Source organism: Rhopalosiphum padi, chromosome 3 (assembly GCF_020882245.1).
Source record: "Rhopalosiphum padi isolate XX-2018 chromosome 3, ASM2088224v1, whole genome shotgun sequence".
Taxonomy (NCBI): domain Eukaryota; kingdom Metazoa; phylum Arthropoda; class Insecta; order Hemiptera; family Aphididae; genus Rhopalosiphum; species Rhopalosiphum padi.
In genome coordinates this window covers 20,467,998-20,488,010 of record NC_083599.1, presented here as the reverse complement: position 1 = coordinate 20,488,010, position 20,013 = coordinate 20,467,998, and the positions used below count along the sequence as shown (strand labels likewise).

The window sequence follows — 20,013 nt, the reverse complement described above, 5'->3', positions numbered from 1 at the left end:
ATATTAAAATATACACTATATAGCCGATGTATACTCGGCTATATACACACCACAACGCTATATTAATAATTAATACGTACGTTTCGTCAGCCCTTCCATGTCAGAATCGGAGATTTCTGTTGTACCAAAAATTAGCGTGATCTTTTTGGTTTGTAACCCGCAGAAACCACAGGCCGGGCACATCGACCGTCTACCATTGTGAGTCGTAGACTACAACTACGACTCGTAGTCCTTGTTTTTCTTCTCACGGCGTGCCTTAGCCGATGAGCTTATTATTTCTGTGATGATTATTCCAGCCCTGGGCCTTTGCAGCCATTGTACGAGTCATACAATTAAAATACGCATCGGTGTTTAGGCGGCGACTCGGGTCTTGTGTTTTGTACGACAAAACCAACTATATAGACATTATCTAGTTATTTATGCCTTCGGGCAGGACTACTGGAGTGCCTATGAAAATACACACGAATAAACAATAGTATGCGACTAATTATTTTCTAATATCTACCCACAATACGATAGTACTACAGTAGTATGTAATATTATGCGCAAAATTACACTACCATACCTACGAGATAATGTTTAATAAATTATTATGTAGGTATATGAATAAATGTACTGGCGTACTGCATAATATCGTATAATCGAATATGATACATAAATGCATATATATATAATATATATATTATACGTAAGGTGTTATATACCGTTATACATTATCGCCACACCTAACTGGGAATGTGATTTTTAGGGGATTTTGTCACGAACTACTTTTGAGCTCGATAAGTCTCGCCTCTCGCTATATATAGAATGTTATGAATTTATGATAATGTGGCGATGATCATTTTATGAATCTGAACTATACCTAATTTGTTTCTACGGACGAAAGAATACACACTACGCGTGAACGGAATTTCGTTTTGAGAGAGTCCACAATATATACTTGCAGACGCGTGTTGTAATGATCATCGAACGCCGTTCTAATAATAAATTAATAACAGCAGATCGTCCATCATCGATACACGCGACCGCCACGAAAGTTCACTCGCCCGCAGAAGAATCGAAAACGATTTGCCCCCCCCCCCCCCAAACCGGGACAGGAGAATAAATTCGCGCGTTCACGGTTTTTGGATTTTTGCGTTTCGTGTCCGAAAACGGTTTCACACTACACGGGTTTTGACCGCCGCCACCGTACATCGCATGCCGGACGCGCGGACGTCATCGTAAAACAACGACGTGTTTCAGACCGGACGTCGCGTTCGTAATAATAATAATATATGAAACTACACGCTCGGGGAATACGAAAACTCGATTCTTCCACACATCACGCGCACGTTCAGCTAATAATAATAATAATATTATGTTAATATATAATATACGTATTCGTTGTACTTGACGACGACGACGACGACGAGAGTGAAAGGACGATGAGCGCGGTCGCCGGGTCGTCGATCGGCCTACTTTCTCCGGTCCACGTGGATCGCGTCGCTCGACCCGCACGGCCAACAGGTAGGCGGACATAACCGCATAACCCGTACGACCGTACGATGTAACGGACGCGCGTAATACCGTATAATATCCAATTCGCCGAGCCACACGCACACGCGGACGCCGACGACGCGTCCGAATTCTCTCCGACCGTTTGCCGGGCTGCGGTGGTCGCCGCCGCGGGCCATGAGGATCCGATGGTTTTCCACGCCGCTGGTCGTCGGCTTCATGCTGTTCTTGTGCGTCGTCCTGTTGACCGTCAACTTTTTCGAACTCAACTGGATCCAGTACGAGCACAACAAGTTCCATCACGGACGCGAGCCGTACGCGGTGCAGCCGCCACCGTCGCAGTCGCCGTCCCAAAGGCACGCGGAAGTCGCCAAAAGGCCCGCGTACATAGTCCTGGCGAAACACGTGAGACATTCCGCGCACGCGCATACGGTTATTGCGGGGTTCGAATATAATACGAACCGATTATCGACGATGATGTCCGCGCGGCGATGAGGTTCGATCACGCTCACCACGTTTTCGGCGACTGCACGCGCTTATTTGCAGTTCCCATCAACGTCATATCGGTTTTAATTTTTCGATTTTATTTTTCTGTCGATTTTATAATCGTTTGCCAACAACATAATATAATATATTATCACATGATTTCCTCCCAAAAACTCGACTTCTCCGGCGCTGGTGGGTACAACAATAATGACGTTTTCTTTTTCTTCGACGGGCCTTTTTTTTTGCCGCGAGCCGGCGAGTAATCTTGTATTGATGAAGAGTTATACGGATAGCGGTCGCGTAGCCCGAGCGGGTATATATACCACGGTTCAGATCTCGCGCGATAAATGCGCAGCAACCGTGTTTTGGGTAATTTCACCGTTTCCGGAACAAGAAAGTCACGGCGGGACCTCTTTAATTGGCGTAAAGTAATGGGAAAACGACGACGACGAGGTGAGCGTGTGATCACATTGCAGCAGGTCGAGTATTTTTGTGAACCAATAATAATATTGGGCGACAGTCTCAGGAAACATACAACACCTATATAGTATTTGATAACGTGAGATTTCATTTAAACTATTACATATATGTGATATTATACTTACGAAGTTTGTATACATTTTTTCTATACGCAGTGTATTGCATTATCAATATTCATTCTTTAAATAGAAGTCGAAATGAGAGTTCTTTTTTTTTTCTAAGATATTTTTTCGATCCGTTTGCGATAGGATCGCCCTGTAATCGTATTGTATATTTATGTACGCGATGTCATTTACTACAATTGTAGTTATTCGTTATATTGTGTGTATCTGTCAGACGAGTGATTTGGTGATCGTTTTCAGGCCGATGCCGGACACTTGGTGCACGTTTTCGACGTGTTCAACGTTTACGGGTACACGAGAAGACCGTTCGATAAAAAAGTGGATTGGGACGTTATATGGGCTCACGAATATCCGTTCAAGACGTATGTCGACCAGATTATGTTTTCCGATTTGAAACCTCACCAAAAAGTAAGACACTTATATATATTTGAGTTTTATTATATTTTGCTTGGTCTGTATCTACCTACAATCTCTCATTAATACGAATGACGCGAAGTGTACGTTATTCAAACTTTCTATACACACCGCGCGTATTTATACGTCGTTTAGCACTGTTATTATTATATATACAGTAGTTTTTATTCAGGTATACGCTACTAACCCAAAAAGGTTATGTTGTACTCATCATGAGAATATGAACAAATGAGTTTACTAAAAAAAACGTTTTTCTATATATTTTACAATGTGGACAATATTTTAGTTAACTACAACAATTAAAGTAATCAAAATATTATAACGATTCTCAATATAGTACAATAAAACTTCCATACAACGAAGTCGAATAAGCAACAAAAAAAATTCGAAATATGGAGGAATTCGTTAAATAGAATTACGTATTCATTAACAATGAAGGTCATAGTTCTTAAAAATATTTCGTTAAATAGAAAATTTCGTAAAATGGAAGTTTGTTATATGGAAGTTTCACTGTTACACGCAACAAGTATTTTACTATATTAAAAAGATTTATAACATTTTTACTCACAATAATGTTTTCATTAGGTAGGTATATATTATTTTGTCGTCATCGAGAGATTGGCACATCATCATTTATTTCATCAATATTTATATTGAAATATGAAATTCGTTTCAAATTTAGTGCTGTAAAAGTGTAAATCATTAACGATATGTGCGAAATTCTTTTTCATATCTTTATTACGTCTTTTTTTTGTAAATTTTTATACGTTGATAGTCATTTTTCTAACATATGGATTTCAAAAAACATTATTACAATACTATAAAAAATATAATATTTGCAATGAAAAATTAATAACAAACGTATTTTTTAATATCATATTTCATTGTTTTAATTTTTTTTAGTTTTTAATTTATATATAATATTTCAAAATCTTAACTAAAACCTTAAATATATTAATCGTTAGTTTATTTGCAGTTTAATATGCTTATTTAAAATGTTTATTTTATTTTTGTTAAAGGTTAACCATTTCCCTGGCGTAGGTTTTATAACCAACAAAATTGATTTGGCGACATCGGACATAAAATATGTACCTCCAGCTTTTCACATGCCGCAAGAAAAATCAAAATTTTTCGCATTTGTAAGTTACTTCTTAGATCTTTGAGTATAAATGGATCCATTAAACATTTATGCACTATATAATGTTATAATAGTTGTATAGATGATAATACCAATAATTTTTAATATACCGTATACAGTTGACCTGTTTTGATATTTTTAATGAAATCGACTTCTAAGAACTAACTTTTTAATAACTTTTGTTAGTATGAATTTTCGATGTGCATAGTTACATACGGTTACGATAAAATATTAATAGAATTTACAGAAAATATATTAATAAGATCTATTGAATGTTAAACAAATATAAGACAAATCATTTCTAAAGAGATGAACCTCAAAAAGCAGGGCGCATAACTATATTGATTTATTCGCACTTACATTTATTTCGAATAACTATACAACGTTATTATACGTATAATATATATTTAATAATTATTAAGCGCTAGCTTCTGTTATCTTCGATAATTAGGCTCGATAATATTGTATTGTAATACCTACCTAGGAATATATTGTTTCAGGCCAAACAATATCCTCATAAACTGTTCGTTCAAAAACAGAACAACCACCGCGGTATAAAAATTAAATCAATAAAAGAATTGGACTTCAATTCAACCGGCACATTCATTCAGGAGTACATTGATAATCCTCTGTTGATTGATGGATATAAATTTGATATCGGCGTATATACGATCATTACGTCCATAGATCCTCTTAGGGTCTATATATACAACGGGGACATTTTATTCAGGTACATATATCATATTGTAATGTTTCGGGTTGTATTTTATTTGACTATAATAACGTGTGATATAATTAATTGTAAAAAACTTACAGATAAAAATATGTAAAAAGTGTTTATTGATATCTATACGTATAAGCGTCGCGTTCATTTTGTAAAATGTTTGTTTCACGAACTTTAGTACATAAGTTAACTTACAGCATTCGATGGTATAATATGCAATGCTTTTTTTCTCCGACTACAATAAACATAATATTTTGTTGTGTCACCAATAGGGAGAACGGTGATTCGGGTAACAAATAAGAAAAGAAAACAATTCAAGTTTAAATTATGATTTCATAATATTTAATTATTTGTTGTTTTCCTATATTATAACAATATAACTAAATATACATTTTTAATTGGTTTGAATGTTCCTTTTGTCTCATAAAAAGATTTGTTGGATCACAAGTTGTGTGTGATTGATATATTATAGTGTCACGGGGGGTTGTTTTTTTATTAATAAAATTAATAAAGTTTTCTTTATAGATTTTATCAAATTACTGAAAAATATAGACTATTATTTAAAAAAAATAAATTTTATCAAATATACAAAAAAAGATTAAGAAAGTCTGTCATGTTTAATGAAACTAATTAACTTTTTATAAAAATATAATCAAGTGATTATGTTCGTATGATTAATATAAAAATTAAAAGAAAAAATAAACGTTTTCTTACAATATTTCTGTAACATAATAATATAATAATATCATCAAATTATGTTTAATTAAAATATTATATTATACTTACGTCTTTCGTCGGAAAATTGATCATTTTATATTTTATGTAATATAATAACACATTCATAATTTTGATAAATTAAATGTATTTATTTTTTTTTCCAATGAGTAAATTTTTAATAGATCCAACTACAATAAAATATTTAAAGCATCAAATAAAAGACATATTATACTAAGTATAATTAAATGATAAACTTAGACTAAAATCTACAATGTAAATAAAAAATAAACTATAGGTAGGTATATTATATTTTAAACTGTTAAACAAACATCAATATAACTTATCATAAAATATTTTAATAACATAATTAATTTAAAAAAACTTAATAGTACCTATTATAGTTCTAAATATAGAGTATTTGATCGGTCGGCGTTTCCTGTTCAAAATACAATCTCTGATTTGAACTGAAGCTCAGTCTCATTCTATACATATTCAGCCGTTACCCTAGAGTTGTAATAAAGCAATAATATAAAATAAATGACTAAAACGAATAAAATAAAATCTATTAAAACATTAACAATACGCACTATAAACTATGTTAATATGTTATGACTATAATATATTATAGTTATCATTAATCACGCAACAGTATAATAGAACTCTTAAGTAATTTATAATATGCTTTTATATGAAATAAATATAATATTTTATTTTTTTACGGTAAAATCATAGGCTTAATTATTATAATATGTTAATAAAGCAAAATAAGTTTTAATAATTTCTTTAATAACATCATGATACGTATGTGAGGTAATTTTTTTTTTATTTAATCAATACATGTCAGTTTTTAAAAACTGTGATAATAAACTATTTAATTTTGTATTATAATTAAGAGCGTTTAACCATTTATGATTTATATACTATTTTATTTGTCTTGATATATTGGATGACATACAGTATCTACTTTTTTGACACAATTCGTTTCTTTACGCGCTTATTTTGCAATCTTTTAGGCGGAGCTATGGGGCATTTAAAACAAAGTATAATGTCTTAAACAGTACGGTTTATGTTTGGTTATTTGAAAACTTGGATTTTAAATTAATATTAGAATAGGTAAAAAAAAAATGTGTATGTTGGAAAGTTTTTTCGTTTGGCTTGTAAAAAAAGTGGTTATTGATTTGATGAAATCGAAAATTAAATATAAAAAATTTTATTTTATTTTCAATCGAAATAAAATGGTTTACTTTAAGTTTGAATTTCTATGTACCTATTAATCGCATATTTGCTACCTATATTTCATGAATCCGCTTATTCAGTGTAACTGAAGTTTAGTACACTCGGTAAATTAACAATAGTTATAAACGTGTATTACAATTATTAAAATATATAATTTTCCTTTTTGCCATACTAAAAGAGTTATTACGAATTCCACAAAGTCACTTAATAATTATTAAGTCAACAGTTTAGATGCACTAAAATAATGTAATTTTAAAAATTTTGTAAACACGACGACTTTCTAAACTTGATTTCTTTCTGTTTTGTGTTAATAATTATTTATGTTTCTTGTCTTTGTAATTGCGAAAAAAAATGTTTAACTAAAATACGTGTGTGGAACGTAGCGCAGTTTGTTTCATCATTTATATTTTTAAATGTATTTCTAGATTTTGCCCAGAAAAATATCATCCATTCAACCCCGACAACATAGACAAATACGTGATAGGCGATGACTATTTACCGACGTGGGAAGTTCCGTCTCTAAAGAAATATTACGTTGACCAAGGCGCTTCAATGAAAGTTTCCGTTGAATCTCATTTAAAAGCTCAAGGTGATCATCATCATTCCGGGGAACTATATACTGTTGAATTGGACTGATTATTGAAATATCACTTTTTCCTGTTTAAAGGAAGAGATGCCACAAAAATATGGGACCAATTGGAAGATGCCATACGAGTTGTATGTCTAGAAAAAGAATCAAAGATAAGAAATCTAATGAAAAATTATAAGTCGAAAACGAATTTTTTTGAAATGGCACGATTTGATTTTGTTGTTGATAACGATCTAAATGTGTTTATAATGGAGGCGAGTTAATCGGATTCAAGTTAATCGAATGAAATTATTTTTTTTTTTTTTTTGAAATTCAAATAAATTACTACAAATGTTAAATTTTAATTGTAAAATTTGTTTTCAGGTCAACATGTCACCAAATTTGTCATCGGCTCATTACCCGCAAAATCGTTTACTCTACGAACAAGTGTTATTCAATTTATTTGCTATTGTTGGCCTGACTCATTTTGAACGGTAATAATGGATATTTTTTTCTATTATTATACTGATACCTACTCTATAATAACACTAAATAAGGTTCTATTAGAACAGTGACATTTTTAAATCATGTATTAAGCATACAATTGTTACAATTATTTAGAACAATTATAACTAAACAATTTTAAAAATGTGAGCAAGTCTGTTTTAGAGCAAATTTTAATAAGGCATTTAGAAATAATAAATACGTTTAAAGGCTTAAAGAAGATATAAAATAAAATACGACTCGATAATAATAGTATAGTAAAAATTATATTATATAATTAAGTGGATTGGCACATTAACGATGTACCTGTAAAACGTCTCGAGTCTTATAATTATTACAAGAAGGTTGGGTTAAATAATTAGAGGAACTGTTATTCGAGACTGGAAACAAGATCGACGCGTGTTTATACGCCTTACTTGTTTGGGTGTATTTTAATAATAAATGGTTGAACACATTTATTCCTAGGAAAAATTTAGAATAAATAAAATGTGGTATCATTTTCGTTTTACGTACATAATAATATATTATAATATGCCGAACGATGAAATCATTATTGTATTTTGTATATTATATGACACGTTATATTATGGCTTATGATTTATATTTAAATTTAAATGAGTATCTAACCTAATCGTTTTAAATGCTACACTGAACACCTTTAGTGATGTAAATCGGTATAATGAAGAGAGTGAAATTAATAATAATTATTATAGAGTACAGTCGTGTTACGCTATCTATATATCGTTGCCTATACTGTATAATAGATTATAAAAGAATATTTTTCGGAGTTGTCATCGATGAGTTAGGTTTTTGAATTTTCGTCTATATAATGTTTGAATAATAATATTGATTAATTACTGCTTTTTATTTTCATTGGCGTTACTCAAGCATTTTTTAATATATTGTGTGCACGATTTGTATGTTTAGAAAAGAAAGCAGTATGAATATGGCAGTTTCCACGAAAAATATCGTGGCATACCCGGGAATGTGTGCTAAAATGAATTGCGATTCGTGTGATTCAGAAGACTGCCTTCTATGCAAGCCTTGCATGGACAGTTACACGAAAGTTCAATTGACAAACGCTTATCGGGAATATATTGATAGACATGACTGCAAAAGAGTATTTCCACCGAAATTTGTAAGTCATCATGATAATTATTGTAAATAGGATTTATGAATTACATTATGATTCGTTGCACCGCTGACGGTTATTAACTGTGTGATCAAAGAAATTACATAAGTTAATAAACAAATAAAATAAAATAAAATAGATAAAAAGAAAACAGAATACATAAATGAAAATGTAGCAATAAAGCGCTATATTGAAATCGAGTGTCGAACATGTGTATTTTTAATATACGATAATAAAGTGTAAGTATAGCACTTAATAAACGAAAAATTAATTTTTGTTTCAGAATCCGAACTTTTTGAACAACTCTGTAGACCTAAGCAGTTATAGTTTGTATACGCGTTTGATGTACAAATGGTTCAAGGGGAAATGTATCGCAGACACAGAATGGTGTTAATAATTCAAAAGAAAAAAAGTGTTTCCCTAGAAACCACGAAAAGAGGCCAGTCAATTATACTTTTAATCAAAACGAAAGCCATATTTATTTATATATTTTTTTTTATCGTTTTTATAATATTATGTAATGTTTAAATTTAAATTTATGAAAAGTTAATTTATTTATGTAACCTAGTTGATTTTATTTAGTAAAGTCGAATTACTTAAATCCAGTGTACATTGTCATAAAATATTTAATATGCGCGATCCAGGAATTTATAATAGTTTTATGTTACGCGACAGTCGATAAACTTTAAAACTATAATATGAAAATACAGGTGTACACCTAAGCTAAAATAATTCTAAGAATTTGTAAGCCTCTACAACAATAACATATATCACTCGCAATACATATATTATATATGTATATATATACGCGCGTGGCACATTTAACACATAAAATTATAATATAATCTTAAAATCAATTTTATATTATTTTTATTTTGTATAATATTTAAAAACATCAATAGCTCGAATAATAATACTAAAACGTCTCCAGGACACTATACTAATAACTATCGAGAACAACGAATTTAAAATAACAGTAATATTTGTTATAATAATATAAACGTGTCAAAGATCGAATTCGTCCGACAACTAATATTGAGTTTACGGCCGCGGAAACATTTCAAAGATTTAAAATATGCACTTGGCTATTTATAGCCCGGGCGTACCTATGGAACTGAGTTTTCCGATTGTTTTATAGAGCCAGTCGTGCGGGGACGACCCGTGTTAAAATACAAATAAATATAGCGTGTCTTCATTGGTCAGTATATATTATCTCTGATAATACAACCGCGAGAAAGGAAAACGTTGATAATATTAAATATTTTAATAATAATAGTTTTTGTAATTAATTTAAAATTAAACGGCGTAAGTACCTCGGTGGTCACACCTATATACTGGATTTCGATAGGGACGATATTCTGTTGACTAGAATAGAAACGAAATCAAAAACAGTAGTGACGTAGCTCAACGTTGTACCGCGTCCGACCAGGACGTTTCGTTACAGATCATGTTTAACGTTATACGCGTATATAAATGCTCTATCAGCCTCATATGGTTATAATAATATTACGTCGTGTGTTGTATGATATATAATATTATTGCGGTGTTGCGTATCAGTGAGGTACTCGCGTGTTTAGATAGGACCCGCTGGCCTGGGTGACGGATTTCGATTGTAAACGAGTGGCTGCTCGCGGCTGTTCGAAATCCCTTGAAAATATGCATGTAGGTCACGATATGTAGTACCTATCGGATGTCGATATTCGATGAAATGTCTGGTTTCGAATTTTCAAAATTAATTTTAGATAATACACGGACAGGATACAATACAGCAAATATATAGATATACACTTGTCACGTATATCTCGATACATCGCAATGTGCGCGAAATAATATTATAATTTATAATATTATATTATTGTCGTGAGGTTTAAACGCGCGTCGCAATATTACGCGTTTTCGATTCTATTTAATATGATCTTTGCGCTGGCGAATCGAGTTTGGCGAATGACGGTAGCGTAATCATTCGCGTTGATTAATATCTCGCGTTGATCTTCGATTATTGTTTAATCTCAATAAAGAAATAATAATAATAAAAAAAAAAGTGTAAAAACATAATACAGCATCGCGGTGGGTGTGATATCGACGACGTCGGTGCCATATCTAATAAACAAAAATTAATATAATAAAAATAAATAATAATAATAATAATAAGAAGAAGAAGAAGAAAAAGAAGAAGAAGAAGAAGAAGAAGAAGAAGAAGAAGAAAAAGAAGAATATGACGATGATAGTATTGCAGTAATAATATTAGGCACGTGTACTATTGTATTATAATCGAGTGTGTTTCGTTTAAGAATTTAAGTAAAAATTATTAGCTAATGGTTTTGGTTTTTATGAATATATTTTTGTTTGTTTTTTTTTTATCGAATACCTATATGATAAATTGTGTGGACCATGAACGCGTCAATACGTCATAATAATTATATCATGTTTGTACGTCTTGCGCGTGTTTTAACGAGAGATCCAGAGTCAGACTGTTTGAGGGGGGGAGGAAGCAGATCTATTAGCTATATATATATAAACAATATAATATTGGAAAAGTAGTGAGGGTACAAGTAAATAAGACATTACACGTTACTATCATCGACAGTAAACGGGAAAAATTAAAGTGAGAAATCTATATAATAACGTAAAACGCGCAATCAATATGTCAAGGTTTTGACTGCAGAAATATAAGAATATTGTAAGACACGCCGCATAACGCAGATAGCGAATACTTCTCGGAGACGCGCGAGGGACAATAATATTATTACATAGCTAAAGCACTACGGTATGCGAGCGAAACTGGAATTTATAGATGTAAGTATGAATAATAAATTATTTAGGTATTGATTCGTTGATGGGAATGTTATGTTACACGTTTACTGGAGATTTTAGAAGATTTAGATAATTACGCGTTTCGAGTTATTTGTAGACCGATCGCCGGCGATGACTGATCGCCTGTACATACATAACATATAACATTGATATATTATATTATTATCATACCGATTGTTAAATCGACGCCGGCGATCGCAGTAATAATAAACTATAAACTACAAATATAATACTATTACGGCAACTGTAAATAATAATAATAAAAGTAATAATAATAATAATAATAATAATAATAATAATTATGACGAAAAATAATAATAATAGTAGTAGTCGAATGTTTTTCATTCAGGGCTGTGGCAACGTCAACGACAATGTCTGTCTGTGCACCGGAGTTAAACGTTGGGTGTTGTTGGTTTGCGTTGAATAAATCACTTTATATTCTTTCTCATTCTCCAAACAAAGACCGAACCTATAGTCGAGTAGAAAAAACAGAAACAAAACACAACCGAGGTATAATAAATATCATAACAACAAAACAATATTAAACTTATTGTAACGTGCAAGTCTTACATATCTAATGTTTAATTACTATTGTACATAATATATATATGCTTAAGTAATATACATAATACATGTATAGCTAAGAGGCAGTTGGTGTTACGCAATATTACGTTGTAAACGTTTCACCGACGAATCCCAAAGAAGAATAAAAAAACGGCATGCAATGTACGCGCTTACGCGTAAGTAAAAAGTGCAGTTGCACCGAATAGCGAATAATATAATATAACATATATTATGCACGTTCAGCGTTGGCGTGTTCAGTGAGTTTTGTGTCAAATTGTATGACAAACGAACAGCTTTTCTCGGATTTTATGCTTAAAAAATGCGTTTATTAATTCAGTAAAAATTGGTTTTTCTTTAAAATTATTTTAATACTAAATATATCACCGCCGTGCGCCGTTATAATGCGCAAACTGTGAACACAAACACATTAACGAATGTGCAATCGATATTGTATAATATAATACGAAATAATGATGTTTACGCCATCGTCGTTCGATTATATAAATAATTCGTCGAGCGCGAAGGCCGAAACTTTTGCGCGGATGATTATACCTTCGTACGAGTGTATAGGAAGGATTTGACATCTCCCGTCGGAATAGTCGGTGGTTGGATTTTTGGCATTACACGTCAAAAACAAGTGTTATTATAGGTAATACGTCTTGTTGGTAGATAGGACGGGAAAAGATGTCAGAAAGAATTTTTTAAGACACTTTAATTTTTTTAAATTATATTATACGTATTACATTTTACCAGCGTTGTTCACGTATGCATAGACAAATGACTCGGGCAAATTATTACTATCGGTAATTTATATTACGGTGAAATAAATCGAAATTATTGCTCTCGTATAATAATCGAGTCACCATATTGTTATGTACCAACGAGTTGTCGGATTATTATATGATCTGACATTTATTTAATAAATTAAACACGCGTTTATTACAAAATCCCGCGTAATTCCCGAACCTTATACGTACAGCGAACGCATTTAAAAACAATGCATTATATACGTATATAGGTATCATATGAATATTATTAATCGTTAATGATTATAATGATTTATGAATGATGATTTGTAGAAAGTTTATCATGCGCCGGCGAAAATAGCTCAGACAGTGAATATATGGAAAAAAAATCAATATTACATTATTATATTCGAATTCCTCGAAAATACCGTACCCGGATCGATTCCATGTGTAATTTATCCAGAAATTTAGGACAGCCCGTCTCGAGTAATCCGATAGTTGTACACACAATACATATCGCGATATTATTACATGCGCCATACATAATATATAATATTTATGCAATCTAGTTTTCGAATTTATGGGTCATATCCTACGGGAAAAATGGTTTGGGTCCTTTTGTAGGTTATTACTCGATACTATTATGTGAGAAACGATGGCTTTAATTATTTATCGGCAGAGAAAAGATATATAGGAATTATATAGCACTCAAGAGTTGCTTGAAACGTATAATATAATATTAAATATAGACACGCGTCCTTTATTATATTATTATTATTATCGTGAAATAAAAGCTAAAAAATAATAACAATAATAATATGTTCGTTTTAAGCTACTATAATTATAATACATATATGCTCGAAAATCGATCGGCTGACAGAGTCGAGAGTATTTATAGGTATATCTACCGGTAAAATCAGTTCTAGCGTACGAAAATATTGAAACAGGTTATCATTTCGAGAACTAAAACAACGACGTGTTGTGACTCGTATTATTTACGAAACAATAGTAGATAAGAACTAAGGAGTCTGCAGACAAGAGCGTCTTTGATGGTGTAATGGGGGCGATAACTCCTATGCGTATTCTGCCCTCCCGTAGATCATAAGTTTTGTTCTCGAGTTATTTTTTTAGCAAGACCGGCAGAGTTGAGTATATTATTGAAACTTGAACAAAACCGTAGAATATAACATTATGATTTATAATAATAATTGTCTATAATATTATTTGAACGTGCACGATTTAAAAACGGAAAAATTCGTCTTCTCCCCGACATTGAGGTCACGTATACACACACACACACTATTATACGCAAAAGCTAATGCGTTCTGCGAAAAATGGCTACGATAACAAATCAGCGCGACAAAAACAACGTCGAGCACGGTTTACGGACCGGGCGCTTCGTGACAATTATCTGAAAACATTATATTTTGCTAAATAGATTAATTGTGCCGTATGTGCGCACTCGAATAAATTAACTTACACGTGCAGGACGCGCAATAAAATTAAATAACGTTTGGGTAATATAAATAGTAATACCCATACGCGGAAAAGTGGTATATACCTGCTACAGCTATGTTGCTATGTATGGATCCTATAAGTCATAGTAATAATGATAATGCAAAACATGAAAAACACAACACATACACGTTGTAATATACACCACTATATGTGTAGATATCGATATGAAGGTTTGGTATAGGTCATAATATATGTTACATAAACGAAGAATGAAAATATTACTAAAAATCTATACTCTCCAAACTTAACACAACAGTATTGTAGTGACGTCTGTTGAAATATTATCGACTGGGAACTCTAAGAAGAAAATTAGTAAATATCGTTTCATATGATGTTATTAGAATCTGAAATATTTTACGACTCCATATTATTCAACATATCAGGTAATAATATTACGTACGATTTGTAACTAATTAAATGATTAATATTTTTAGCATGTTATAAGTTATAACACATATTATAAGTGTCTAAATTAACATTGGTAAAATATAAGTATTGATAAGTTAAATCGCTTCGCATAAGCATATAAATATAAACAAAAATAAAAATGAAAATTTTAAAAGCTAGTTGACAATATTATAGTATTTCAATGGATATACATCATCTTACACGATCGTTTCGCTTCAGGCGAGCAGGGCGCAAGTCGTACCTGTAGGGACATAAAGCTAAATATTTTCTAGTCCGATTCCATACAACGTCATCAAAAGTGTTTACGAGTAGTTTATTGACTCGCGACGGTGCCGTGTATTGTCATTCAATTTTGATTTATAAAATTCAATTAATACTCGTGTCTCGACAGTTTTGTGAAAATTAATTATAAAAAAAAAAAAATTGTCAATTGCAATTTTATCGTGTTTTATGAAATTATTGATTGAATTATAATTGATTTTTATAAATAAATGTGAAAATTGATAAAATATAATGTATTATTATTATAAATATTTCGTACAAGTTGTAATAATTATAAAAGTTCTGCGAATCAGACAGGCGATCGCTGCAAAGCCATTGAAATGTTTTACGTTAAAATATTCAACTTAATATACACTAATATAATATATTATTATATTTTCGATATTTTGTTGAATAGGTACACCGATATTAATAATATAACCACATATAACACGTCAAACTATGTCTTTTAGTGTTTCTCGAAAAGAAAAAAACCGTCTCGACATAAAAATTCGAATAAAAAATAAAATAAAATAAAACATCAGATTAAAATTATTATGACAAAGCTTATATCACGCGTTTTGCTTAAATTTAGCGGTATACCATAATTTTGTTATTAACCGAGTTAAAAAGGACAAGACTATGTGAAAATAAAAAATAGAATTTTCAAATTACCAAAACTAGATAGTTTGATCGTCTGTCGTCCTCCAATATCGCCGCGATGTTATTTTAATGAACTCCACTGCGTTCCACTCAAAAATATTATATTTTATTATGCCTTACTCGTCTGCGTTTTCATATGCAATGTAATTCGATACACGATCGTTCAAATTATTGTACTTGATGTTTTATTAGGATTTTTTTTCGCAGAACTCAATGAAGAAAACAATAAAAACGGTATTATATATAACAGCGTAGTGCCCAAGCCGCAACCAGCTAACGCATGTTATATGTCATATTTCTAAAATAAAATATGAGCATTTGACAATTTAATATTAACTCACTATATAGTGTATACTTTTATAAGAGAATACTGATCTAACTAAACAACTACGACTTGCGTATATTATATTTCAAATATATCCAAACTGTAAATTTAACCTTAAATTATAGCCAATAAAAGATAAGATGTTAGTCTAATATAATTTTCTGATATACCTTGATAAATTAATTATCAATAATTCAATAATTATATGATCATTCATATTTGTATACTTGGGGGCTCGCTCTAAGATAACTGAAGTGGTGGTCCACTAAAAAAAAATATCTGTTACCTATATAATATTATTATGTATCAACTATCAAACTAGAATATTATACAAGTAAGTGAATAATTATAACACGTGCATATAATTATAGGTACAGATAATTTAAAGGTTGTCCCAAGAGACAAATTTCAGTGGATATTTGGTAATGTCATATTTTAACATTAAAAATTTAGATTGAGGCATTAAAATAATACGGTTCAAGGATCTAATAATGTTATTTTTTGGAGTAAATAATGCCTGCAGTAGGCCAGTAGCTTAGTAATAAGAACCGATTGATCTATCTGATCTACCTAAATGTTTTTTTTAATCGACGCGAGCATATAATATAATAATATTTTGTATAACAATTAATCTTCTATTATAGGTGAGTTATTGGGAACACGACTTCTCATCTACGTCTCCGAATTGATCGTAACCATCGTGCAGATGTTCAACTAAAATTGTCAGAAAGCTCTTTATTATGTTATGTATGTATATGTATATTGTCATATCGAAGAAATCGCGACGGTACAGGTAGTTTATGGTTTTCGAGACGTTTTGGTTTTTTTAAGATTGACATTGTAATCTCCAATGGAAATTACATAAGAGACAATGTGATTTTCAGAAATATTAAATACACCTATATTGGCTATATTATATTATCGAGGTAGACTACCGAAAACCAAATTAGAAAAATTCACGACGTATCCACACTAATATCTATTATAGTTTTACAGCTAGGTCGTCTTGGTTGTACGACCGCAGCCAGTCCACTCTACTCAGTCCACTCCATCTAATTTTAAATGCATACTATTATGAATAAAAATTGTATGGATTGAAATACTCCGAAAAATATACTCTACTTCTGCGTATGAAATAAAAAATTTACATCTTCATTCAAACTAGTAGAAAACATATAAAAATAATAATTATAAAAAATATCAATTTTTTTGGCCAATAAATATGAAAAGTATAAAAAAAAACCTTTTCCAAAAGGTAATTATTTAAAAGTAATTTAAAAAAAAACGAGTGGCTTGTTATAACAAGAATCACCTCGTGGATATTATATTATATATATATTTTGTACAACCCTTGTGCAATAGACGTCTGGCATAACTACGCGGGGCTGTGTAATAGCGCACGAGTGGAAATAATGGTGTTCGGTTGTATATTGTAATGTAGACACAATGCTATGCGTACTTGAACAACAACAGTCGATCACGCGTGCGGTTTTTCGGAGTCAAAGAATGCCAATTCGGCGACGGCGACCTACTTGTTGTTTCGCCGCCGCCTCTCAGATTCGATGATATGATATCAATCTAAAGATCTGCAACGGAGACAATCTATATATATATGTATATAATATGTATATACAAAGTGATTAACCAAGCATCCTCGCCCCTTTTTTCATCAATCCAATCGAAGGGACAATGACCCGGGTCGAACGAAAACAGTTTTAATTTAATTTTCATTTGTGTACATCGTAGTACAATTTCCTATTAATAATAATACACTGTACAACTTGATTGAGGAAACGACTTAATGTTAAAAATGTTTTGTTTTTTGCAAATAAATAAATAGGTATGGAAACCACAGAAGATTCAAATGCTTTTTCACAGTTATATTTTAATTAATAAGTCGAGCTAGATGTGTACATATTATTATAATATCAAATATATAAGTTTACTGTCATTAGTATCCAACCTGCCTAACTAAATATATTATATAATATACACAGTGATTTGTCAAGCATGATCGTTCCCGTTTACTTTTTGAATGATGCAATTATTCAAAATATAATTCCAGGAATTTTTAAATAAACTTGGATATTTAATGGTCACGTTTTAAAATTATTGAGACATTTTTATACTGCTTAAAGAGCGTCTGTGGAATTACAGATTTTTGTTTTTAAAATGACAACTCTCTTATTGTACAGTAAATTATTTAACAGATAATTTTTCTGAAAACTTTGACGTATCAAAATCATAACTCAAACTTGTACCTACTTTTTTTTTGTTATTTAACCTTGTGTATTCTAAGGAATAATAGGTCGATGATAATAGATTTGAGGAAATGGAGACTTGAAAATTTTAGTAATATATTTATAATCGTTTATAATTTGTATAAACGGTCCAAGTATAGTACACACCAGATCCAATATTACATAATATAAGTGTGTATATATTTATATTTTTGTAAAACCGTTTTCAAGGACTATTATCTTTCGAATATATATATTATTAAATATAAAAAAAGGGGGCAATCATGATTGGTAAATCATCTTGTATATTATAGGTGGGTAGGTGAGTATAGTCATTACTGGAAAGTAATCGCTCGAACCGTTCGACGCTCTGTCGCATTCCGCACACGGTACTCTTCCGAGTTGGATCTAATTTTTACGCGGTGACTGGGTTTATTTGCGTCACACTTTCACTCAGTCAATTTTTGCGTCATATTATATATTATTAGAATTCAACGATGGATCCACAAATTCACCATTATACTTGCACGCGCTTACACTATAATACTATACTTATAAAGGTATACCGAGTATAATCGGCCAAACTCGACCTTTTAGATTTTGTAGAATAGACAAACGAAAAATGTAATGGTTTTGACGGTTTTTATGTATGTATATGTGTATTTCATGCGTGTCTAAAGTAACGTTTTGGAACAGAAAATTTGCTTCAATCTTCAATCTATATTGCAGATAGATTAAGTTAGAAAATTGTATCTAGTACTTTGGGTCGTCATAACTACCGAATTTCCATCACTTTTCTTATTATAATTGAGTAAAATATTCATACATCGTCTATAGTTTTTAACAAAATTGGTTTTGAATGTTTGCAATAACATCAAGAATAAAGAATAATTGTAATTACTAAACATTTTCAACAAATATTAATTTTCTTGTACTATATTAATAATAAAATAAATTGACCATTTTTAAGCTAATCATATAATATATATGGTTTTAATTTTCTTATTTTTTTGAAAAATATTTTGAACATTTATATGAGTATTTCTTCATAAGTAATTATTTAGCAGTTAAAATAGTTAGTACATTTCTTTTACGAAGGGCTTGAATTTCATATTTTGGTGAAAAGTAAAAGTTTTCTTCAATTTTAGCTTTTTTTTTTTGTAATTTAAAATTATTTATTAAAAACTTAAGACACTAATAAATTATAACGTAATAAATTAATAATAAAGTATATAATTCATTTCTAAAACCGCAAAATGTCATGTTCAAAATAATCATTCTTTGAGAACAAAGTACTGTGATTTGAACACCTTAATAATTGCTGAAAAAACGTCTTATAAATCTTATACAATTCTACAATTCATCCTTTTTTGTCGTTCAGAATTATCTTTATGTATACAGCAATGACAGCTTATCTACGAATTAAATTTTAACATCTTAATTTCAGTTATATGTTCAA

The 20,013-nt window shown here is 30.9% G+C and overlaps 2 protein-coding genes across 3 annotated transcripts in view; one reads left to right on the top strand and one right to left on the bottom strand.

Annotated features, from left to right (window-relative positions):
* Positions 1-1,517: 1,517 nt before the first annotated feature.
* LOC132924416 (probable tubulin polyglutamylase ttll-15) lies at positions 1,518-9,578 on the top strand. Its single transcript, XM_060988711.1, has 9 exons — positions 1,518-1,899; positions 2,823-2,990; positions 4,016-4,135; positions 4,635-4,864; positions 7,237-7,400; positions 7,479-7,654; positions 7,764-7,873; positions 8,811-9,021; positions 9,299-9,578. The coding sequence occupies exons 1-9, from the start codon at positions 1,672-1,674 to the stop codon at positions 9,407-9,409; spliced, it is 1,518 nt and encodes a 505-aa protein (XP_060844694.1). The 5' UTR covers positions 1,518-1,671; the 3' UTR covers positions 9,410-9,578.
* The window catches only part of LOC132924415 (lutropin-choriogonadotropic hormone receptor-like), a 64,269-nt gene continuing 50,121 nt past the window's right edge, over positions 5,866-20,013 (bottom strand). The window contains exon 16 of one of the 2 annotated variants that reach the window (XM_060988710.1): positions 5,866-6,079. In XM_060988710.1, the coding sequence (XP_060844693.1) occupies positions 6,058-6,079 (22 nt within the window). In that variant the 3' untranslated portion in view covers positions 5,866-6,057. Of the gene's footprint in view, positions 6,080-9,868; positions 12,299-20,013 lie in introns of those variants that run through there. The other variant, XM_060988709.1, reaches the window with a different exon arrangement.